Source organism: Rattus norvegicus, chromosome 6 (genome assembly GCF_036323735.1).
Source record: "Rattus norvegicus strain BN/NHsdMcwi chromosome 6, GRCr8, whole genome shotgun sequence".
Lineage (NCBI taxonomy): Eukaryota > Metazoa > Chordata > Mammalia > Rodentia > Muridae > Rattus > Rattus norvegicus.
The window spans coordinates 15,823,866-15,849,882 of NC_086024.1; the positions used below are offsets into that span (position 1 = coordinate 15,823,866).

At 44.1% G+C, this 26,017-nt stretch overlaps 1 protein-coding gene and 1 long non-coding RNA gene across 24 annotated transcripts in view; one reads left to right on the top strand and one right to left on the bottom strand.

Annotated features, from left to right (window-relative positions):
- Window positions 1-26,017, bottom strand: part of Plekhh2 (pleckstrin homology, MyTH4 and FERM domain containing H2) — a 110,301-nt gene that overhangs the window by 40,687 nt on the left and 43,597 nt on the right. For 11 of the 21 annotated variants that reach the window (XR_010052082.1, XM_063261831.1, XM_063261835.1 and 8 more), the window contains 11 exon segments: window positions 24,453-24,536; window positions 23,743-23,824; window positions 19,659-19,844; window positions 16,941-17,896; window positions 13,941-14,016; window positions 12,363-12,457; window positions 11,669-11,816; window positions 8,520-8,647; window positions 8,310-8,420; window positions 7,791-7,877; window positions 6,274-6,432 (listed from right to left, as the gene is read on the bottom strand). Coding sequence is in view for 20 of the 21 variants with exons in the window: in XM_063261831.1 (XP_063117901.1) it covers window positions 6,274-6,432; window positions 7,791-7,877; window positions 8,310-8,420; window positions 8,520-8,647; window positions 11,669-11,816; window positions 12,363-12,457; window positions 13,941-14,016; window positions 16,941-17,896; window positions 19,659-19,844; window positions 23,743-23,824; window positions 24,453-24,536 (2,112 nt within the window). In the remaining variant the exon portion in view is untranslated. 21 annotated transcript variants of the gene reach the window in all.
- On the top strand, window positions 17,832-19,953 carry LOC134479314 (uncharacterized). Of its 3 annotated transcripts, none has more exons than XR_010052471.1 (2): window positions 17,832-18,662; window positions 19,639-19,953. It is a non-coding gene; the product is annotated as an uncharacterized LOC134479314 (long non-coding RNA). The 3 variants fall into 3 exon arrangements; XR_010052472.1 differs by having other exon boundaries at window positions 17,832-18,648; XR_010052473.1 differs by having other exon boundaries at window positions 18,613-19,015.

Below are 26,017 nucleotides of genomic sequence, written 5' to 3' on the forward strand. Positions count from 1 at the left end.
TAGAGAGAAAAACAGAGACACAGATACACACATAGACACACACACAGAGACACAGACACACACACACAAACACAGACACACACACATACAGAGACAGAGACATGGACACACACAGGCACATATACACATACACACACACAGACACAGACACACATACACCTACAGAGACAGAGACACAGACACACACACACATACACACAGAGACAGAGACACAGACACATACAGAGAGAGACAGAAACAGAGACACAGATACACACACACAGAGACAGAGACACAATGACACAAACACACAGAGACACAGATTCACACAGAGACAGAGACAGACACACGCAGAGACAGAGACACAATGACACAAACACACAGAGACACAGATTCACACAGAGACAGAGACAGACACATGCAGAGACAGAGACACACACAGACACACAGAGACACAGATTCACACAGAGACAGAGACAGACACATGCAGAGACAGAGACACACACAGACACACAGAGACACAGATTCACACAGAGACAGAGACAGACACATGCAGAGACAGAGACACACACAGACACACAGAGACACACACACACACACACACACACACACACAAATTCATGCTCTGGTGTCCTCAGGCAAGTGACTTACCCAGTTACCCTGTCACAACGTAGGATTATTGTATACCTCCCTGGGCTATCTTTTGACCAAGAGACAACACATAAAATCAAAATATAATAGTGACCACAATAAATGCTTCCTTCCTCACTATATAAAGAGTCAAATGCATGTCCTCTCTTAAAACCACAAAACCAACTAGCCTTGTGGCATTCGACGCTGTGGTTTAAACAAATAACTCTGCCTAATGCTTTGATGGCTTTTGAATGTTCCTTAAGAAACAGCAACAACAAAAAGATGCATTTGGCAAGGCACCCCTCAGTTTAATTAAATTTGGAAACATATATTTACAGAGGAATATCCTGGGCTTTTAAATAGTACGCTGCAGGGCCGTTTCCTCTTTCTTTAAAAAGAAGATTCCTCAAAACAGGAGCATAATTCGTGTACTTTGGAAATGACTTATTTTTAAAATAGAACAATGACTGCACCTAGACCAGAAGTGGGAGCCTTTATCACTACTACAAAGCTTGCTTTTCAAATGCAAGCACAGACCATCCAGATGCATACATCTTATATCGGATGTCTTCAAACTCTGGATCCCAAAGCACTTTAACAAATCCCCATGGAGATGTAAAGGGGACCTCAAAGGTTTGGCAAATCAAACAATTTAAAACCCGAATTTTGCCCTTGGATAATAAAGGCTTTCCATATCGTTGGTGTTAAAATAGATTTTACCCTAATCCTCTGTCAACACACAAACACAAGCTTCCCTGGTCCCCTCCCTTCCTGTCATCTTATTCCTATAGCGTCTGCAATAGAAATCCTGTCTGACTGACTTTAGTATCTATAAGAAACTCTGAGGACAAACCTCACATTTCTGAGTGCTTTTGCCTGAACATGCTTTGCACGTTTAAACGAAATATCTTTCAAATTTCTAAGCCCCGGGGGTCACTATGACTACCTCCCGTTTCAGTTGCGAACACTGAGGGGCCTGTCAGTAATTTAATCGGGCTCACACAAGTTGTGCCTAGAAAGCATGGCTCACTGGTTCTTCCTCTGGCTGGCTCAGCGATAGTGTCTCTTCAGCTGCGTTCTTTCCATTTCCAATAAACTTTGCCATCTCCCACATCTCCCACCCAGCCCTTCTCTTCACACCCTGTCTTTCTTCTGCACTGGGAAAGGATTCACTTCTGTAACTTACATCCTGCAGCCACCATCCACCACAGCCTCCCAGTCCCGGGCCCTCAAGCTCACACTGTTGCTATTCTCTGACCTTCCTGTCTCAGGGCCCCTGACTTGACTGTCTTCTAGTGTCTCCTTTCCTGCTTGGTCTCTCCTCCCTCTCTGCCAACCTGGGATTTGATCATAAAACAATTCTTGCTCCAGGGCCCATGACCAAATTGCATTCCTATGTTTCTAACAAATCCATTCAACAAGACTTCACCTCCACGCGCCTTTAAATAGCCCAGTGGAGGATATGAGAAAGGAGGAAGCTGTGGTAGGTGGGTATCCGGAAACAGTATTAGCCATCGTTAATGACTGTGGAAGTGCATGGTGAATCTGTGAAGCGACTTCACGTCCTTTATTTTTGTATATTTGAAATTCTATCATTGAAAACTCACACTTCAAACCACCGCCTCGACAGGCAGGCAGTAAAGCAAGGGAAAAACTTAATTGTGGAATTCAGATGATGGAAATATGGGTGTTTGCTGAAGAAATTCTTCCAAATATATTTCATATTTAATAAAATAAGATGCCCCTGACCCTACACGAAAATGCTTCTGCTTCTAGCATGTGCACTGATTGGAGATACCAATAACTGACATGGACTTACCAATAACAGAAAAATAACTGACATGGACTCCAACCGTTACAGTCCAGTGAGCCCTTAGTAATGTGTGTAAGTCCCACGTGTCTCACCACATTTCTAGTGATTACAAGCAATCCTATTCCCACTTTTGTCTTAGGGAGAGCAAGAAAACCAATGACATTAGAAGTGACATCATTCCACGTCCCTCCAATGCAGATGTCCGTCTGCAGCTCTCCTCAAGTCCTTCCACTGTGCCCTTCCCTGATTCCCACCTGCTCACTTCCAGATCTTAATCTCCCAAGTCTCCTGGCTTCTTCCCTCCCTGTAAATCCGGGCGCAGGTCTTTCCCATTCTCTCTGACTCCACGTCCCCCAAGCTGGATTCCTTCTGATGGACTGGAGAGTCTAGACGGCCCATAAACTCACACTCTACACTGGCTTCCCACTTTCCCTCAACCCCACTGCAATGTGCTCTCTTCCTGGAGCGTGTCAGGCATGACCCAAAGACCCCCACCGTCCTGCTCAAGGGTTCCAGTCCGCAGTTTTCTTGGTCTCAGGGTTTTTCATCTATGCCTCTACAGTCCTCCATGGTAGAGTATGCCGGTCTCTACTCCCTACTCTGAAGACCTACAGTATGTCCTTTTTGCTCATTTTCATTGTTCTAACAGTCACTTAAATGGTGCCAAATCCCCAAGCTGTCCTTTTTCAGCCAACTCTCTCCTCCTAAGTACACTGTGTTGTGTTGTCCACCAGGAGATGACAGGACAACTGCGTGAGGTAATTTCCACCTTTACCTGGTCTCCAAGGATGGAACTCTGGTTGCAGGTTCATGTGGCAAGCACCTTCACCGGCTGCGCAATCTTGCTAGCCTGTGACGCTTCTTAGGTGAGATGTCTTTATGGGACCCAAAAATAACCAGCCTGTCCATCTCCTGAAGCCTGTCCCTTTCTCACCAGTGTTCTTTCCTAGTCCCATCTTTCATCTGGATACTTATAAAATCCTGTCTGCTTCCTAACCCCAATCCAAACAAACTGGTTTTACTGCTGGCCCCCACTTAAACGCATCCTCCCGTTTCGTTTCCCACGACAGTTCAGAGCCTCATGTCCAGGATGACTTCAGCTGTTCCTAGACCACGCCTCCTATAAGTTCATCGCCCTTGGCGAGCAAGCTGTCAACAGCATGCGTATGTCCACATGCCCAGCACAAAACCCCGAGGACTCTTAGAGAAATTGCAGAGGGAATGTTCTTCTTACACATTAGCACGAACATGCCAAGGACAAGGTCAAAATTAAAACAGTCAAGTTCTTCGTAGATGTCGTCACACACACGCATCTAATATTGATCATGTTAATTGTTATGCTTTAGTCTCAATAAAAACATTCTTCGGTGCCAGAAATGGCACATGCCTCTATTCTGAGCACATGGAAGACAGAAACAGGTGCATCTCTGTGAGTTCAAGGCCAGCCGTCTACGTAGTGAGTTACAGGACCCCAGGGCTACACAGAGAGACCCTGCCTGAAAAAGCAATCCTAAGCACCAGGAGAGAGATCTGAGAGGCAGCCTGTCCATCAGCACAGATGGCTCGGTTATTAACTACGTCATTTAAGCTCATTTAAAACGCAGGCATGGGCTGGAGTGTTGGCTTACTGAGTGGAGGTGTTTGCTGCATGTGTCTGACCCTGCTGAAGGATCCCAGAAGCCACATAAATCCCAGTGCTAGCGGTACAGACACAGGAACTTCCCCAAAGCTTGCTAGTCAGACAGTCTAGGCTCCTGTTGGCTCCAGGCTCAGTGAGAGAAACAAACAAACAAGCAAGGTGGAGAGCGCTTGAGGAAGACACTTGACCTGAACTTCTAACTCACACACACACACACGCACACACACACCCCACACTAACACACTCATACACACATTTATACACACTCACATATACATACATACTCACACACCGCACACATATACATATACACATTCACCACATACCACACACCCCACACACACACCCCACACAGTCACACACTCACACTCACACACTCATACACATTCACACATACACACAAACTCACATATACATACACTCACATATACATATATATACTTACACACCACACACATGTATATACACACACTCATACATATACATATTCACACATACACACATACATACATATATACATACATAATACATACATAATACATATATACACACCATACATGTACACTCATACACATACATACATTCACACACACCACACTCACACATACTCATATACATACATACACACACAGACACAGACACACACTCACACATATACACATTCACACATACACACAAACTCACATATACATACACTCACATATATATACATATACTTACACACCACACACTATACATACACACACTCATACACATATACACATTTACATACACACACTCACATATACATACATACATTCATACATACATATATACATACATACTCAAACACCATACACACACACTCATACACACATTCACACACACCACTCATACATACTCAGATACATACATACACACACAGACACACAGACACACAACTTTGGCATATGTCCCTGTTGAATATGCTGGTGAATTGTTACTTTTGGTGCTGAGTGTTACCATAGTCTATCACATTTTATAAATATTACTGAATAGTGCCCACCCATGTTTCCATGTTATCATTAGATACAAGTGACAGTGTAGTATATATACAATATTCTACACAATGTTCACCTCTTAACAGAACTCAAGCACATTACTATGAATGTATAAATATTTTACTGTGAATTCTCAAAAGTGACCAAGAGGATGTTTAAAACATTTAAAACAGTACAGGACTCCAATCTTTGTAACTCCCTATAGTCCTTTGCAAATTAAGACTTCTAAAGATAGATTCTTCCAATAAAATGTTTTATACATGTTTAAAAATCATTTATCTGTCTGTCTGTCTGTCTGTCTGGACGGATAAACACATGCTACAATACATGTGTGAAGGTCAGAGGACAATTTGTGGGAATCTGTTCTCTGCATACCAGAGATGACACCCAAGGCATTGGGCTTCATGCTTATCTGCTGAGCTGTCATCTTCCAAGCCACCAAATAGCTGTGCTTTTAAAATGTTTGAGGGGTTGGGGATTTAGCTCAGTGGTAGAGCACTTGCCTAGCAAGCGCAAGGCCCTGGGTTCGGTCCTCAGCTCCGGGAAAAAAAAAAGAAATATATCTAAAATATTTGATATTTGGGCTGGGGAAGCAAGCACAGAAGATGAAGTGCTTGTTATTAAACATGAGGACCTAAGTTCATTCCGGCATCCGCAGAAAAAGCCAGGCGCTGTGGTGTGTGCTTTTAATCCCAGTGTGTGGAAGAGGATCCCTTGGGCCTCTGGCCAGCTAGCCTAGTAAACCTCTGTCTCAAAGAACAAATTGAAGGCCGGTGCTATGGCTCAGTGGGTAAAGGTGCTTACCTCCAAGTCTGCACTTAAGCTCAGAGCCCACAGGTTAAAGGAGAGAACTGTCTCCCACAGTAAGTATTTAGTGCAATAGGAGTATGTCATGATGTACTGTTAGGCCTCTCCAACACAAACTCTCTCTCTCTCTCTCTAACACACGCACACACACACTCATGCACACACACACACTCATGCACACACACACACACACACACACACACACACAGAGTCATGCACATACACACACCAGGCCTTCAGGCAGAAAACACTTTTATCTGTTCAGCCATCTTACCCCCAAACAAATTATTAAATACAGGTATTATCTGGGCTTCACTGTTCATGATGCGTGCATGAGCTTACAGAAGCGGCTGCCTAGGATGCTGCTGAGGACAAGGCCTTACCTTGGTGAGCAGGCCCTTTACTGTGGGTTTGCCCTCGGGCTGCAGGCAAAGAGGGTTAGCAGCTTGTACTCGCAGAACATTCTGGAACACTTTGATCCATTCTTCCAGTATATTGGGAGAATCTGCTGTCAGGTAGTATGTGTGTTTCTCTGTGGTCAGCTGGAAGGGGATAAGGAGAGGCTCTAATGATGACTTAGTCCTGTCCACTTAAGCATCATTACTGACAGGGAAGTGCACATGGTTCGCCTAGAGTCTGGTTTTGAGGAAATGTAGAATCCTTTAGCCACTGTGTGTGAGAATGGCGGCCAGTGAGTTAAAATCCTTTTCACGGGGGTCTGACACCGTTCATACTATTAAATCTAGGGTTGTGGTTTTATATCTGTAATTGCCACACGTTCCCTCTCTCCCCTCAGTGTGACAAGCTCTAGGCTGTGGAACAGAAAGACTGAAGATGACGGTGAACGCACGCACAGCTAACAGTGTGAGAGGGGATTTTCACGGAGAGAAGTGAAGCAATGGATGAGAAGAATTTTGCACCAATTCCTGGTGCTACACATGACCATTTGCCAAGAACTCACAATATTCCAGTCTCAAATTAGCTGCGTTGACGATTTCCCCAATATTTCAGGGATTTACACTCAATTCTTTATAGTCATGCTCTCCACAAAGCTTTCCTTGATTCACTCATTTAACCTCAGGCTTCCCCGCTCCAATAAGAGCATCGACCATGAACCTTCTAGACAAATTTTTACCCTTCAGAGGAACAAGACAAAATCATAGGATAACAAGAATAATACTCTGGGTGCCCAGCAGTGGGGTTCACAACTTTAAACCCCTCACATGAGGCAGAAGCAGGCAGATCTGAGTTTGAGGCCAGCCTGGTCTATAAAGCGAGTTCCAGGACTTCCAGGGCTATCAGAAAAACCCGTCTCAAAAGAACAAGCAAACAACTCCCCCCCCCACCACCACCACCAGCAACAACTGTTATTAAGACATTTCAGAAGCAAAGTGTCCCAATTTAGAGTATCTCAAGAGCCTGTTTTAAATTTAGCAGATTTATGTGTGAGTGAGACGGGCACCAGCCACCTTTGATAACACTTGGCAATATAGTGTCTCTGTATTCAATAGCTTCCCCTCTTTGAAGTTCACCGGCGAGCTCACTGTCACTGTCCGATTCTATACTAGAATACAGGGGTTCTTGCATTCAATAGTACGTTATGTTACAAACACCTCAGAAATTCATTTACTGGATAAACTGCCCCTAGCAGCCTGATATTTTGAGAGCTGGGAATGCTCAGGAGATTAAATAAGAACTCGGGGAGAAAAGGAACAAGGTGGTGGTGGGAAATACCCATATTCGGTCTGAAATACGGGGTTAGCTAAAAAATAACAGGTTATTACAGTCCTTTGCATCAAACTAATTCTAAACTGAATAAAACTGTACCTAACAATCTAATCTCAACTGAGAATTGTTTTCTTACGGTACCAGAAGAACAATGAACTGAAAAGACAGGTACCTGAACCGTTTGCTTGTTATCTCCCCGTAAAATACTGCAGGATGCACTAAGTTCAATGTGGCCCTGGGGTTTCCGAATTACATCGCTCTGTACAAAAGGAGGAAAAAAAAGAGAGAGAGATTGGCAGCTATAATAGCAACTACAGGAGATGTTTTGTGTCATTAATCCATCGTTAATTTTTTAACCTGCATTTTTATCTTTTGTGTATGCATGTCTTGCTTGCACCTATGTCTTTATATCATGAGCATGCAGTGGCTGTGTGACCTAGAGGGGCTGTCAGATCCCTTGGAACTGGAGTTACACACGGCCATGAGTCCACCGTGTCAGTGTTGGGAGTGACACCAGGGTGCTCTGCAGAAGCAGCCAGTGCTGAGCTATCTCTGCCGACCCCATAATTAATGTTTTTATGACAGGGAAAAAAAAACAGTTTGCAGTCCGTTTTACGGTGTGAGGAATTCAGGCCCCAGTGGCAAGAACCGCGAGCAGGAGCGTCCCCAACATGGAGCCCTGTCCACTCACTGGAGACCTGTAGTAAAGTAGTTCTCCGCCTTTAAGAACAAACCACCTCCGCCTCCAAGTCTTGAGTCGTCCGCTCATTTTTAGTAGGTAGCCAGATTTTTCTAATAGCTCCTAACAAAAAAAGGAAACAATCAAAAATGAGATTTCGTTCCCTTCTGGGAAGTCAAACTAACAGATTTATTGTTATTCAAAGTCCGACCCAACATTTACACTTTTCCCGTTGTCACTGGACGTCGAGCAGGTTTTCAGGAGTTTCTGCTCAGGCTGCGAGCACTCCGTGTCTATGGAGTAGGCATCCGGAGGGATGGCGTAGTCACCCTCAGAAGAGTCGGACACGCCTAGGAAAGCAGAAACCAAGTCACTACTTCGTGCTGGTGCCGGCCAACAGCAGCCGTGAGTTCCCCTGCAGACAGCAACCAACTCCTACATCATAAACCTCCGTCACGAGATTTATTCCCATTCTTCTAGCCATGGATAACTTGAATGCAAGGAACAGAACTAAAGGGTTGGACCTGTCACACGCACTTCCATGAACGTCAAAAAGAACATAAATGATATTTTGGTCTGATTGGAGTGGTGAGTTCTGTCACATACATCAAATATCACCCAAGTTTACTAGTGCGTCTTACTAAAAGATTTAGAATATGCATATTCATTCAGATATTGATCACAGACAAACAGATGCTGAACCTCAATAGGATTTTTTAATGAAAGTCCAGTAAACTATTCGTCAGCTTACTGGCTTTAAAAACCCTTCACTAAGGATATGCCGTAAGCCTCAAAGACGCAAACATGCTATTCATGCATCCGACAGCTATGGAGCAAAACGCAGTGGAACATCTTCACAGTAGCTGACTCTCGACAAAGTTTCTTGTAAGCTATAGGCCATATATAGATAGTAAGTACGAGTGGAGATTTACAAACACTAAGTGAAGTCAAGAACATAGGCCAATATGCACGTAAAAACAACGGTTCCTAAAGGTCACTCAGATAGTATCAGGCTTTGCTTATTTGTGTCTGATACAGACATCAGACATACAGAACCTCAGAGGTCACCCTGGCTCATGCCTCCTTGTTTAAGCAGAGAAAGATCCAGAGATGGCAGGATTTATGCAGCCAAGTGATTGATTGATTGATTGATTGATTGATTTATGTATTTATTTATTTTTAGCCAGGGGTGATTTTGGAGGGCAAAGCTCAGGTTCCAAGCCTAGGACGAATGCACAAGCCCTGTCTGAGGTGCTAGGGCTGTGACACACAAAAGAAATGTCTGAGTCCTCTTGCAACAGGGTCCGGTGAAGGGAAACAGACGCCCAATAGGTAAATGCAACAAAAAATGAGATACGGAGCAGACTAAAGCGTGTGGGAAGAGCAGGCCACCAAGGAATGACAAGGACAACCATCCGAACAGCTTGGCCAGGGTGGATGCCAGCCATGTCTGAGCAGAGCCATGAGCAGGATCAGGTATGCAAACATGGGCGTCAAGCATGATGGTACACACATATAAATACGCTCAGGAGAGGGATGTAGCAGGATGGGCAGCAGAAGGCCAATGTGGGCCTCAGAGCAAATTCAAGGTTAGTCTGGGCTACATGAGACCCTGCCTCAAAACAAAATGGCATTCAAAAAAGTCTGTAAAGAGGGTCAGTCAGGTCAGCCCTGACCAAGGGAAGAGGAGGGGATGGAAACACTAGCAGCTGTTTGTGACATAACCGAGTTAGAGCAAGGAAACCGGAGAAAGCCCAAACACGGACCCACAGCCAGCTTGGCGGACCCACAGACAGCTTAGCGGACCCCAGACAGCTTAGCGGACCCACAGACAGCTTAGCGGACCCCAGACAACTTAGCGGACCCACAGACAGCTTGGCGGACCCACAGACAACTTAACGGACCCACAGACAGTTTGGCGGACCCACAGACAGCTTGGCGGACCCACAGACAGCTTGGCGGACCCACAGACAGCTTGGCGGACCCACAGACAGCTTAGCGGACCCACAGACAGCTTAGCGGACTCACAGACAGCTTAGCGGACTCACAGACAGCTTAGCGGACCCACAGACAGCTTAGCGGACCCACAGACAGCTTAGCGGACCCACAGACAGCTTAGCGGACCCCAGACAACTTAGCGGACCCACAGACAGCTTAGCGGACCCCAGACAACTTAGCGGACCCACAGACAGCTTGGCGGACCCACAGACAGCTTGGCGGACCCACAGACAGCTTGGCGGACCCACAGACAGCTTGGCGGACCCACAGACAGCTTGGCGGACCCACAGACAGCTTGGCGGCTCTGGCTGAAGCCCATGACTTTGAAGATGGCAGCAGTCCCATGCAGCAGTTTGAAAATCAATACATATCCAGCCCCTTACTGAGATCAGATCTCTTTGTAACCTCTCTCTGCACACAGCTCACTCAAGGCCGGGCTGGGGGGCCAGCACAAAGGACAAAGTACACACAAGCACAAGGACCCGCGTTCAGATCCTCAAATCCATATAAACCCAGACACGGGAGTGATTCTGTGATTCCAGCACAAGATGGGAGTAAGAGACAAGAGGCTCCCAGAAACAAATGGGCCAGCGAGCTCGTGTGGAAAGCCTAACCAATAGCATACCTTGTCTCACAGTGGGACAACACTGAAGCTGTCCTCTGAGTTTCACACATGTGCAGTAAGCACATATGCACAATACAAGTTTTAAATTTTTCTTAAAAGCTATACGTATGCGTGAAGTAAAGCTGCAGCTGTTTTCTACATTAATATCAGAGTAACCGACACAAAATGTAGGTGTTTTCTGACATTTAAGAATTGTAGAGGGCTTGGGGATTTAGCTCAGTGGTAGAGCGCTTCCCTAACAAGTGCAAGGCCCTGGGTTCGGTCCCCAGCTCCGAAAATAAAAAATAAAAAATAAAAAAGAATTGTAGGGGTTGGGGATTTAGCTCAGTGGTAGAGCACTTGCCTAGCAAATGCAAGGCCCTGGGTTCGGTCCCCAGCTCTGAAAAAAAAAAAAAAAGAAAAAGAAAAAAAAAAGAAAAAGAAAGAATTGTAAATACATCTTCCCACAAATTAGACAACATGCCACAAGGCATGTAAAAACCAACCTCATTTTGGCCAATTATTTCTTTTTATAATAATATCATACACTACTTCTGATAACAATATCAGCAATAAGATTACAAAGAAAGAGTGGCTTGTGTGGATTCAAGAATGAGTGGAAAATTACCACTAGAATATAAATGTCTCTGTCCTAGGCTAATGTCCATTTCACTACGGTTTGTAGTCTTAGAAATCCTGCTGAGATCAGTATTGAACCAACTTTCACAGCGTGCTAGCGCTGCCTCCCGCACATACGCATTTCGCTCACCTCGCTTCATGGCTCTGGGACTGTTCGGTCCACTGCGGCTGCGCGTTTCTGACTCCGACTGACTCCGGGAGCTGGCCCTAGAACCGTCCTCTTCATCTGAGCCAGAAGAATCATCCAGGAAAGGGCTGGTACTTATTTGTGTCGCCTTCTAAAGAAAACCAAAAGAGCCCCTGAATCCACCTCTAAAGTCGCTGTCCTCTCTACACATGTAATGCTTTACAGAAATTGGTCACTGGTGCATATTTTAAAAGAAAGAAAATGGCGTATTTTGACATCATGAAAACCTCTCTTCAAAACCTTAGATTTTAATTAGCTAGGAATTTCTGAATTACAAAAGATTCCTGAAAACATGCGACTGTCAATATCTGACAATCCTTGTTTTAATTAGGTTCTTCTGGCAAAGAAGGGGACCCTGGCAGGAACACAAGGACGTTTCTAAATTAGGAGTTTCCATTGCATCATTAATAATAAGCTAATGGCCCGGGGCGAGGGTGAGGAAAACCACATCATACTCTTCTTCTCCAGGCCTCCCCATTTCTTCTTTTTTTATGATATATTAATGTGACCTTTTAAAGCTCTACAAAGGGGGCACTTGATGTAAAAATGTCAAGAGTGGAATCTGCAGCTTGAAGAAAGCTTCCCTGACTATCCTGAGGAGAACCATATGTCTGACAGCGAGAAATGCGTTCATTACCCCCTTCAACGTTGTGTACACAGGGGTCGTCACATTCTTGTATATGAGAGACATGTAAGGGCCTGCTACAGAGTGGGAAAGTAAGCTTGCAGCATCTGAAACAGAAAACAACATTAAAGAAGTTCCTTCCAGCTAGTACACTGGTCTGTTCCCTATGAAAATGTACTAAAAAGAAGTCAGATTAACAGGCGCTGGTTATTAATATTACTCTGCTTTGTGAGTTATGACATTTCTAGACCTGTATCTACACTTTTTTGGTCTCTTTATTTGCGATGGGGTTTTTCTGTGGAGCCTAGGCTAGCACTAAAGTAGTGGGGATCATCCTGCCTAGGCTCCTGATTGCTGGCATTGGAAGCCACATACCCAGCACAGATATTGTTTTTTATGGGTCACACGTGCCAGCTCCCCAACTGCAAGCTCTTTGACACAAGACTCGTGCTTTTTACGTCTTTAGCCTCTCCGCTGTGCTTAGCCATGCAGTGCCAAGCAAAAAGGACCACTGGCTGATTCTGTAAGTGGTCCCTTTGAAGATGCTGTCTGAGGATTTGGACCCCTGTCTCTGACTTGGTGCTAAAACCTCATTCTTAAGCCCTGTCAGGAGACCCAAGTGTTGATGGGTTAGAATATACTTTATTGACTATTAAGAAGAGAAAGCAACTAAAAACATCAGTGCTACCTCTCTAGATGAACCAGTTGGACGTCAGACAGGTGGGAAGTAGAAGGAACCACCGGAATTATTTCTTTTCTTATTCTAGACAATTCTGTGTGAGTTATTTTGTTTTATGATTTTGAGACAGGGTCTCATGTAACCCAGGCTAGCCTTGAACCTACTAGTAGCTGAGGCTAGCCTTTAGCTCTAGATCCTCTTGTCTCGTCCTACCAAGTGTTGGCCTTATATTTTCTATAGTAAGAATGACTATTTCTATGATAATTCTTTGAAGGAAAGGGGGAAAACAATATGCAAACTAATATTTTTATAATTTTTGTAGCTTTAAACAGATAAAATGCCCATGTCTTTCTACTTTGCCTTGCGGGGATTAAAAACAGTAAAGTACTTTCTACATCAGGACTGAATATATTCATGCCTTTATCCTAAATAAAATAAACATCAGTTTTAACACAAATCCCCAAGCATTTCCTGAACACTTACATATTTCCATTATTCTAATAATATTAGCTATTTAGAAGGTCTTGCTTAGTGAAAGATCAATAAAAAACCATGTAGTTTTAAAAAAAACTTTTTATTATAGTTTTTTAAAGTTATAAACAGTAAAACTTACCGTCTTAAGCATTTTAAGTGTATAATTTGCTAGGGTAGAGTTTATTCACCTTGCTGTAAAAGAGACCTCTACAACTTTTCTTCTGAAATTTTGTGCCCACTAAAGAGCATCCTCCCTCCCCCAATTTCCCAGCTCCCCGTTGAGCATCAGCCTACACTGTCTCTGCTATTCACTGCTTTAATGAATTCATTAACAGAATCACGTGCTCCTGCCTCTCTGTGGCTGCATCCCATTCTTCTCTCAGGCGTCCCCGTCCTGAAGGTTCACCCGCATGACAACATGCAAAGAAGGCACTTACTTTTATTAGCATTCTCCATATTGAAGGCCTCAGACACTCGGATGCCTGATTTGGCTACTGCATAAATCCTGCTCTCCTAATATAAAAGAGAGATTGCACCAGGTGCTTACAGCCATGAAATGATTACAGTGAACACAACACGCTCCCTTTGTTCTTCAGACATCTACTAGAGTGCAAAATTCTAGTTAGCACAGAACTCGTCAGTGCTGATAAAACGCACCACCGTGAATAGCTTGTAGAGATTTCCCCCTCATTCCGCAGTTGTTCTATTATTTGTTTTGGTCCCCAAACTTGGGCCTGGTATCTTGACTTTAGGCGTTATAAGAGCAAGCCTGGGAGAGCTTACTGGCGAGCACTGATTTTAGGTAAACCCCTTCTTCAACATTGTAACATTCTACATGTGGTTAAAGGGAGAAACCATGGCTAGCTGTAGCATGAAGCCAACTTTTTACAGTCACTAATTACACACTGACACCATCTGTAATATCTGTCACCACAACTAGGATAAAAACAGAAAAAAAAAAGTACGTTCAGAATCCCAGCAGAGCACTAAATGTTATTGCCTTCTTATTTCAATGTACATTTTAGTAGAATAAAAGACTTTGGGTCGAATAAAAATTGTATTCGAGAATTGTGTGGGAATGATTATCTTGTTCCAAAAGTAGCGTATTACATTTCCTCCTCTTCTCCAGAAAGATCTCTGAAATGGTTACTGCAAGGGTAGCATCACTGGCTAACGAGAAGGAGGATCCAATGGTTCCCAGTACATCTATCATTGTGCCCTGCCTTTTATGAAAGGTCTAGACTTGAACATAGTTGCCTGGACCAGAACACGGAAGGCAGCGGATGTCACGCTCTTCTACTGGGCTGGCCAGTGGCAACAGTAACTGGCACGAGATCACTGATGACACTGATGAGGGGGCCTGTTCGATGGGCTAGTGTCAAATAGAGTGGACTGCTTTCTTTGAAGGGATTTACACACAGAGATGAACTGCAGAGGTCAGTGCTAAGGCAGTGTAAGCAGGAGCTTCATGGCTGCTGGAGTCCATGTGAGCACGAGACAGAGCTGGAAGCAGGAAGGAAATCGGAGAGTCAGCACAGATGAGAAGACAAGCCAGGGCACTTAGAAAGCAGGTCATTAGAAGTAGCGCTGGGTCAGAGCTTGTCCCACCAGAGTGACTATTATTCTGCATGAAACTCTAATTCAACCAGGGTAGGCTTGCTTTAGAATAGCATCTTACTGACTGACTGAGTTAGCTAGAACATCTCCCGAAAACCTGAAAATATAAACCTTTGAACCTTTGCCCAGGGTCAGTACATTAGAAGTCTGAGAAGCATTCTACTTTTGCAGGACCAAAAGCTTAAAAAGAAGAAAAGAAGGAAAAGGTAAAACTGTCAAATAAAATGAACTTGAAAGCTTAACATCAATTTCTGAAGATCTTCAACGTAACAGCAGCAGCAGCAGCAGCAGCAGCAGCAGCAGCAGCAGCAGCAGCAGCAGCAGCAGCAGCAGCAGCAGCAGACCAAATCTCGGCATCTTACTGCCTAAAGCTAGCATAACTAGAATTCCAGAGAGCCACGCACCATTTGCTTCTACTTTTTTGTGCAGTGAAGAATTTAGCAATAAACAAGAGGCGGTTTCATGTGGAAACCGAAAGGAAAAAAAATGTTCTCTTTAAAGTAAATAAAAAGCAGATACATCTTTTTTTTTTTTTTTTTTTTTTTTGGTTCTTTTTTTCGGAGCTGGGGACCGAACCCAGGGCCTTGCGCTTCTTGGCAAGCGCTCTGCCGCTGAGCTAAATCCCCAACCCCAAGCAGATACATCTTTAAGTCTGGATTTATATCAGGAAAGCCGTGGCCATTGTAATTCGCTTACAGTGACAGCAGCTACCAAATTAAATAACCACAACAACAGTAAAATAGCACGACTCCAAAACCCAAAGTACCTGGTAACCCAGATGTTTCTTCTGAATCGAGAGGTTAAATGCTCCCAATCTGGGAAGGAAACCACAAGTCTACAAAACAGAGCAATTCGCTTAATTTTAAAGGTGGACTATCCGGGCTGGTGGGATGGCTCAGTGGCTACAGGTTAGGGTGATAAACTGAGCTTGAGCCTAAGAACCTGCATGGTGGGGAAGACTCCCTACAGGTTGTCCTCTGACCTCCACGTGTACACTGTAGCATGCTCGCCCCTCCCGTTAGTACATGCGTGTGAAAGCTTAAAGAGTTTGTTTTTTTTTTTGTTGTTGTTGTTGTTGTTTTTTAAATCAGGCAATGGATACTTCTAAGAAATATCAAATCAGTGACAGGTTGGTTTTGTCGTCACAGTCAATGTTTCCAAAGTCTCTTCTAGGTCAGTAGGAAGCTAATTTAGCTGAAGGAATGGATGTGTAAGTTCACGACAAGTAAAGCAAAACCTGTTAATCAAGCGTGAAGGGAAGCGCAGAGCGGTGAGCGGTAAGAAAGACCGAAGTGTGGCTTCAGAAGCACTCCAGTGCAGTTGTTGAGGAAACAAACCCTATCTCCCACCCCATCATGTGACCGGTGTCATGGGCCTCCAGGCACTGAACACTCCTGCCTTCCACATTCACTCTTCTTCCGTAGTTTGCACAGCCCAGCCCCATCCCTCTCTCCTATCTCTAGAGGATCATCTCTCACAGAAAACAGACATCTGTCTTCATATTGGATGAGTTAGAGGGGCCCTGGCCTCGCTTCCCCCATGAGGTAGTCACAATTATCCAGCTCCAGCTTGGGCCTAAGCGAACAAATATAACTCTACTATTGAAAAGCTCACCCCCGCCCCCCAATCCATCCCCACCCGTATTTTGAATTCCCATCTGTTTTGTTTCTCAATTGTTCAGAACATGGTTGGGGAAGAGAAGGGGAAACTGAATTCTGAAAATGCTGGATTTGAAAAGAAACGGGGGCGGGAGCGGGGGGCGGGGGCGGGGTGTGCGGAGAAAAGGCCCCTGAGTGCATGCTGCACCCGGATGTAATTACCCAAGAGGGGAAGCGGTGCAAAGGAGGAGTGGGGGGTTTGCTGCACGAGGCCTTCTTTGTGGCCTCGCTGTTTTCCGGGTCTTCTGCAGAAGGAGGATCCTGGGAGTCATAGGAAAATAAGTCACCGCAGCCCGTGTCCATGATGTCCACGGCTTCCGCCCTATCACCATCAACCATATCAAGGTCCGTTTCCTGAGGCCTCAGAGGCCGGATCATGCTGATGGCATTCCGGTTCATGCCAAACATCCGGTCCGAACATAACTGTGGTTGGCTCAGGTGCCTTTTGGTCAGTGCCACACTTATACTGAAGACGTTGGGGATCCTCAGCTTTGGGGGTGGCAGGAATGGTGGAGGCACTAATGGTGTTCCTTTTCCAGGGAGTGAGTTAGGGTGCTTGGGGGTTAAAGCTGGGGTTAAAATAGGGCTTGGGGTGTTGGCCTCGCTTGATGAGGATGAATAATCCAGTCTCTGGGACTGAAATTTCTTATTCAGTTCATCTGAGGAACTATCTCGCTGCTTAACTTCTGACTGAGAACTTCCCTTTGCAAGGTTACTGGGAGCTTTCCATGGTGCCTTCTGCTGCCAAGAATACAGCTTCTTGTGCTGTGGTCTGTTAGCATCAAAAGTCTCTTCCTCGAATATAGAACTACTGTCATCGGATGCTGTGAGATAAGCTTCGCTGCCCGGCCTGCCACACTGGCCACCCTCCTCAGACGTGTGGCTGGAAAGAGTGGACGTGCACCTGGACTTAGATCTGCCCTTGCTTCCGTCGTCATCGTCTGAACTCCAGTCACTCACTGGAAGCCCAGAATGCTCGGGGGTCCCACCATCCGCTACAAAGCTTGCTCCCGTTTTCCGGTTGTGTTCTGAGCCACAAGAGGTCTCGAGCAACTTTCTCTGGCTCCTGCTGTTCTCTTGCACTTGGTTGTCAGCAGGCTTCTCTGCAATTTCCATCTCTAGAGGAAGACACAGCACATTGGCAGGTTGCCTTTTAAAATGACAGAACTTCACGGCATGTGTGCATTTGCGCTGCCTGGAGTAACTACGCTGGCCATGTCATGTGAATAAGGTCAGATCATACTATTTATTCTCTGTTGGCTTTATGCCTTCTGACGCACGTTTGAAAACTGCAGGGGTTATAAAAAACAGATAATCCTGACATTTCAATTTCATTGTATCAAAGCAAATTGCCTTTTACTAATAAGTATGTTAGGGAATGAAAGTTGGCAACAACCTAAAGAGAGACAGAGCGCAGTGTGAAGAAGGATGAATTTGACCGTCAAAGAAAGAAGCCGCCAACAACATGAGCACATTACTTCCATTTTAAAAGTAAAGAAAATGACAACCCTCCCCCCCCAACCTTCAAAATTATCATAATGTAAGCCTAAACAGAAACACAAAACCGTAATTTCAGAAGCCATGTTTGTGTTCACGCTTCAATACAGGATATATGTAAAAAAAAAATCACAGAAAAAGCTTTCTTCTACTCTATCTATAACTACCATGTGCTTTAATAAGAACAACCTCTTTAATGCCTTTAGATACGGATTCCATCCGTTAGCACTGTGAGAAATGGAACACACCAACAGCGTCATAAATGATGACTTAAAACTCCAGATTGACAAGAAAAGGAACTCTGAAAACAATAAATATGAACCTCACAACTAAGGGCGGAAGAAAGAGCTCTCAAGTCCTGCAGCGAGGAGTGGTAACATTTTCAAGGTTTCTGTAGGAGGGATTGGTTACATTTTCAAGGTTATGCAGTCAGGATTGGTTATATTTTCAAGGTTTCTGTAGCAGGGATTGGTTACATTTTCAAGGTTATGGGTCAGGATTGGTTACATTTTCAAGCGCTGAGCTTCGGCACAGGCAAACTCAGTGGTGCTGAGCCGACCACTGAAAAGGTTTCTTAGAAAAGTAACAAAATGTGAGTAACAACAAGGACTAGGTAACAAGGCAGCCTTCCACTGGAAAAGCACTGGGTAGTTTTCAGAATGTCAAAAACCCAGCTGAGAGGCAGCTTTTACCTCCGTCATTTTTCTCAGGCCTTGGAAGGAAACTAGCACAGGATGTAGGTAAGTTGCAAACCCAAGCTTCCCTAGAACTTTTGGAAAAAGTCAACAAACAAGGTTGTCCTTGACGTGTTGCCACCAGGCTGCGCCAGCGCGCAAAATTTAGAGGGAGGCTGTAAAAATGCCGAGCAGAAATCTTCACACACCCAGGGCTGGGTCATGTAAGGCAGCAGTTCCTTCTCTGAAGTAACAAAGAATCAAAGTAGTTATCAAAGTGTCCCCAACCAAGTGTTCATTTTTTTTATGTGTTTGGTAGGCCAGTATTAATTTCATGTTTAATATTGGGTAATGTAAAACATTTTCAAGAAGCTATGAATACAAATGCAGAGTTCCCATTTGAAACTGAGCCAAAATGTGTAACCCGTAGTTAGGATGATAACCTTAATATTTTAAATCTCTTTCCCACCTGCTGTAGGGAAAAACATGTAGATAATCAATGTTTCCTCTGCACCCTCCCCCCACCGGCACAAACCTACATAAGACACAACATAACTATTAGAAAGTTCAGTGCTGTAAGACTCTTATTAAATATTCCCACGAGGCATTGGGGTATTGGGGAAAATCAAGGTAAATTCTGATCGATCTTAGTGAATGATGGTTTTGCTTTTTTCAAAACGCCGAAGTAGACTGCTGTCGCTCTAAGTACCTTCTACGCATCTTGCTTCGGCGAACTCAGGTTCGCTTGAGGCCATCTTGCTCGCTTCCTCGGACCTTACTGCACAAGGCGGACTCTTTGCTCGGGACAAGAAGCATCCAAACGTCAAACTGCTCAGACGCTGCCCTTCTGAGGGCTTTGGGCTGGAGACACAGGATACTTTCTTCTCTTGGAGTTCTGTTAGGTCATCAAGCAAAATGGAGTTGAATTTTTTTATAGCGGTTTATCAGATGAACAAAAGCATGAAAGGACTTAAATAAACCACTCTTAATACCAGGGAAAAAAAGATTCCTCTTACACTTATTATACATAAGTAAATGGAAACCCTGCATCAAGCATAGAACCCTACATCTGGTGTGTGGACGGTGCAGGGCGTGGTCGGGAGTGGATCAGTGGGTAAAGGTGTCTGCTGTCAATCCTGGTGACCTGGGTTCAGGCCGAAGATCGTTAACTATGGGTTTAGTCCGTCTTCAGAATAATTGGCATTGTTGCTTGTGAGGTCCAGAGCATGGAGGTCCTAGGAAGAAAAGTTCCTGAGGAATTAACCTCAGGGCACTAGGTAAACAACAGAAGGTGAGGTGGGTCACCCTAAATAGTAACTGACAGTGAGGACAAATGTTTCCTCAGAGCTATCTTCCAATATGTTATGCTGATCACCCACCACATAACGGATGCACAATAATATAGTTTTAATTATGTCCCATTGGTCCTCAATTCCACGGATTCTGCATCTGTGGAGTCAAATGGTGAATCAAAAATATTTAGGAAAAGAAAAAACCTGTCTCTACTGAATGTATACAGATATTTTACTATGGATCTCTAAAAATAGTCTAACAAATGTTTATACAATGTTTACCTATCACTTAGCATTATAGTAACCTGAAGATGCTCACAGGTGAGAGTGTGCAGGCCATCGTATTGTACGCAGTCCCTGGGCCATTTTATTGAAGGACCTGGGACATCCTCGACTTTGGCATTTGTGGGGATCGGAGTCTCAGTCCTAAAAACAACTGCATGTGTGTGTATGTATGTCTGAATGAGTGTGTATATGTATGTGTATAATATATACATATATCTTGTATTATGTGTACAATACATAGAGTATGTAGTTTATAATGTATCCATATATATTTTGTAAGCACACTAAATCTGACATTTGTATGGTATGTCTGCTCCAGTCTAAGCCTAGTTTCCACTTAGGTCTAACACCCAAGAGACTGTTACTGAAGGCTAGAACTGCAAGCCGGAGATAGCAGAGAAAGAGACAATCTTTTAGAAATAGAAATGGTACATCCAACCTACTTCAGTGACGGCGAGTGTCATGAAAACAGGAAGCCTTAATTCTATATGTGGACCTGTAATCTCAGCACTCAAGAGGCTGAGAAGGAAGATGTAGCCTGGGCTACATAAGTGAGTTCCAGAACAGCCTGCTCTACACAGCGAGAGAGAGCCTGTCAATCAAAAACTTTATATATTGCTTTGGGAAAGCAGTGCTGCTGTCACAATCACAACATTATTAATATAAGGATATTAAATATTCTGGAGTTATAACATGGTTACTATTAAGTAGGTCATTAAAATTGTCTTCAATTTATTGCCCTTCAGCTGGGCATGGTGGCACATGCCTTTAATCCCAGCACTTGGGAGGCAGAGACAGGCAGATCTCTGAGTTTGAGGCTAGCCTGGTCTACAGAGATACTTCCAGGACAGCCTGGGCTACACAGAGAAAGCCTCTAAGAAACCAAAAGTCATGTTCTTCCAGCCACACCAGTTTGTTCTTAGTGCACTGTGGTTTTGAGGATACAAAGAAATGGGGAGGCTGAGTCTGCAGAGCTGAGGACCATCACGTAGTAGAGCTTTGAGCTAGTCTAATCTGTGCACAAGCCGAGTGAGCACAACACACACACACACGCACACACACACACACACACACACACACGGACACACATACACAGACACACACACAGACACACACACAGACACACACACAGACACACACACAGACACACACACACAGACACACACACAGACACACACACACAGACACACACACACAGACACACACACACAGACACGCACACACACAGACACACACACAGACACACACACAGACACACACACACAGACACGCACACACATACAGACACACATGCACACACAGACACACATGCATACACACACGGACACACACACGGACACACACACAGACACACACGGACACACACACAGACACACACGCACAGACACACACATGCACACACAGACACACACACAGACACACACACACACAGACACACACACACACACAGACACACACGCACGCACGCACGCACCCCTATGGAGTCACCCTGTCTTCATCCAAGTGTGCAACTGAGTGGTTACCACCAGGACAGTGTCTACAGAACTCTCTGTCATGACAACTACACAAAGGGCAATGTCCAGGCTGTGAGTTTCTAGGACAGCCAAGAAACGTGAGACAGGAAGCTGGTAGGCTGGCTTAGTGGGTAAAGTGCTTGCTGAGCCTGAGTGTCCAAGTGTGGATCCCCAGTGTCTACAGAAAAGCCAAATGTGGTACACAAACCTTTAACCCCCGGCCTGGGTGGGAGGGCAGACACAGGTAGGATCCAGAGCCCTTAGCCAACCTGGCTAACCACGTTCGTGAGCCCCAGGTTCTGTGGGAGAGGCTGTCTCAGAAATAAGGTAAAGGTGATAAAAGAAGAGACAGGAAGTTGACCTCTGAGATCTACACGGCCATGGGAGTGCTCTGACACACACACAAAATGTAGAAAAGATAACTTTCAAAAAGAAAATTTCAAAAAATTGAAAGTAGCAACTGATTTTCTTTTCTAAAGCAAAACTTATCTGAAATTAAATACTGAAATCACCATTACCATGTTTTGATTATTCAATAACATTTAGTTGTATCTGTAGGACATGGCGGACTAAGTCTAGACTTCCTCTAGAATTGTAAACCTACTGAAACTAAACTAAAGTCTATTGAGTAGACAGCTTAAGTTCAGTCCGTTACTGTCAGTGGTCATAGATGGCTGGTGACATCACTTTCTTCAATGCAGGAAGAAGCCAGGTTTTCTAAAGAACTCTGAGGAAACATCTTTTCATATGTTTGTGGTGCTGGGGCTGAGACGGGACCTCTCATACGTGCTGTGCAAGCACCCTAGCACTGAACTGAAACCCCAGCCTTTGAATCCTTTTAAAAATAGGTCAGACCTACTGCAGACATCCTGGGGTTATTGATGGGTACTCCATTTGGCACAATTCATATCCTCTTCCGGAAGACTTGGTCCCAGGAAGGCTAGGGCACTGACAACGTATGAATGAATTGAGTTGTGTGGCATTTGCCACAACCAGAGGAGGCACTGGGGAATCCACAGAAACATCCTGCAGCTGCCTTCAAGAAACCCCCAAATTCAGGGGCGTGTTCAGAATGCATGACGCCAAGGAGCCATGAAAGCCCTCAACACAGGTGCAACTATGTACATTTTAACCCCCACTAAAGGCATCTATTCTCTTTCATGTTCAAGTCTCAGAATACTGAAGAAGAAACCTCTGGTACAAATACTTCTACCCTTTGGCTTCATACTCCCCTCTGTGTTCCATCACGATACAGAGATGTAGTACTACATTGCTGGGAAGAACCAAGATGCCGTTACTGCTGCAGACCGGACCTACTGCAGACCGGACCTGCTGCAGACCGGACCTGCTGCCTATGATCTCTGAACTTCAAGGCTGACATTAACGGGTAGTAGTTTTAGCAGATTGGATTCTTTGGACTTTAAATGGATTGCTCGTTAGGAGAGGGAGGCAAAACTACCATGCAGTCATCTTTCTCTGACCTATGGAATAGTCACTTTGATAAATTAATATTTTATCACTTGTCTCTTTGCCTGTGACTCCTCAGCCCACCTTCTCTTTGGATGGAGAAATTCTCTTCATTTACTGACAGTAAGTGAGCATCTTACATGATATTCATAATCAGAACCTTATGGAAACACTAATGGGAAACTCCTATACAACCAGCACAGCCCCGATCCCATCTTAGTGAAAATATCTGTACCTTGCAATTTTGACTGTATTGCTCTTAGCTCTTCGGTCTGGGTTTGGTTGATGAAACGAAGATTCTGATTCTCTACTTCTAGCTAAATAAAAGAGCAGAATAATATTCTTTAATATAAAATAATAATTTTTAAATTCATCAATAAATTACACAATTTAGAAAATAGCAATATATAATTACTCTGTGTGCAAGATGGTGATTTTTTTTTTTTTTTGGTTCTTTTTTTCGGAGCTGGGGACCGAACCCAGGGCCTTGCGCTTCCTAGGCAAGCACTCTACCACTGAGCTAAATCCCCAGCCCCAAGATGGTGATCTTATTAGCATTGGCTATCACCCTTAACAATTATGTCATCAATATTTATTTGCTCAGAGCTAAAAGTTTTCATCCCCACTGCAAAATAATTAAAAAAAATTGTTTTTAAGACAACTGTTTCAGCATTTAGTCTGTGTTTCTTAGATACTAAACCTATTAACTTTATGACATATACATGTAATATTCATAATTATTTAGAAGCAACCCATTACAATGTGGCTGTGTACATCATCATGAGTGTAATGGATATTAATATCAAAGCAGTCTATCACGAGTTTATCAAAACACAGGACAATAACCAACTGGTCAGGACTTATGGTCTCACTCAGGGTGGGTGGTATATTATAAACATTAATTAATAATAAGTAAATAATAAGAGAAAATGTAGCAGTAAATACCTCGTTTAATTTAACTGTTACCCATTCTTTGATCTTAGCTGCTTTTTCTTCTATTGTTTTAGCTTCTTTTATCCTCACTTGTTTCTGAAATAACATCAACAGCCGGTTAGTTTAAACGTGAGTGCCTTGGCTTGGAGACATTGTATCATAAAATCTAGAAGCCAAATCTACTTAAAACCTGTTTCTGGGTTAATACATTTACCTCCAAGTAATCAAGCAGATTTTTCAAAGCCCAAATTGCCCGGCATAGTGGTACATGTCTGTAATCCTAGCCACTGGAGGCTGAGGCAGGAAGATCATAGGGTGTGGACCAGCATGAACAATAGATCTTGTTAAAACAGAAAGACGAGAGGGGGAGGGGAAGAAAGGATTTTGTTCAGTAGAGAAAGAAACCAAAAGGCACATGCAGATGTGGCCATGCAGATGTGGCAATAACCCGGCGGACATTTTCACAAGATGTAAGAGCTCCAAGGAAACAAGCCTCTGGGCGTGACTGAGGGATTTTTCTACACTGGGTTGATTGATGTAGGCAGTTCGACCTTAAATGCAGAAGGCATACTTCCATGGGCTGGGGTCTTGAACAACCATTCATCTCTCTCCTTCCTGACTGTGGACACAAGGTGAGCAGCTGCCTCATCCCTGCCTTATGTCTTCCCTGTGGTGATGGCTGTACGCTGAAATTGTCAGTAAAATAAACCCTTCCTTCCTTGTGTGGCTTCTGTCAGGTATTTTGTTGAAGCAAGACAAAGTACCTACCTAGTACCACAAGCATTGTTCATTCCAGCAGCAGGGTCCCCCCACCTCCCGCTTCCCAGATACCCTGCTACCCCTCTCCCCTGCTTCCCAGATACTCCTACACTGAAGTGAAGCCTCTGAATTTATCAACAAAACGAACTATTTCTGGACCAGGAGAATTGGATCTACTAAGTCAGGTAGAGAACGTGAATCTGCTTAGGAGCAGGGTTATTTTCTCCTTCAAGCAAAACCAGAAAAACAAACACAGAGAAATTCTAGTTTGTTACATTTAACAACCTTAAAACCTGGCTCTGGTCACAAAACTTCAAAGAATGTGAATAGCACGTAAGTCACATCGGCTGGGGACTGGGCTGTTAGGATGCTGAAAACCACTGTCCTAAAGCACTGAGCCCACAGAGAAGGGCAAAAGAAATGAAAATGTTAATGCATTTAACACACATAGCAGTCACATTAAATGGCTACTTGAATGTCATTTATTCTGGAGACAAGGTCTCACTCTGTAACCCAGGCTGGCTTTGATTCAGTATGTAGCCCGATTAGCCTCAAACTCATGGCAATCCTCCTGCATCAGCCTCTCAAATGCTGGGATGATGGGGATGATTACACCCCACTCCTGGTGAATTTTTGCCACACAACTGACAGTACTCTACTTGGTCATAAGGAGCAGCTGAAAACTGAATACTTCTGGGCAGGAGGATCAGATCACACACAAATATGTACAATTTAACTTTTTTTAAATATAGTCTTAAATGTTGTCCCGACTGGCCTCATACTAATGATCCTCCAGTGTCAGCTTCCAGGATTCTGAG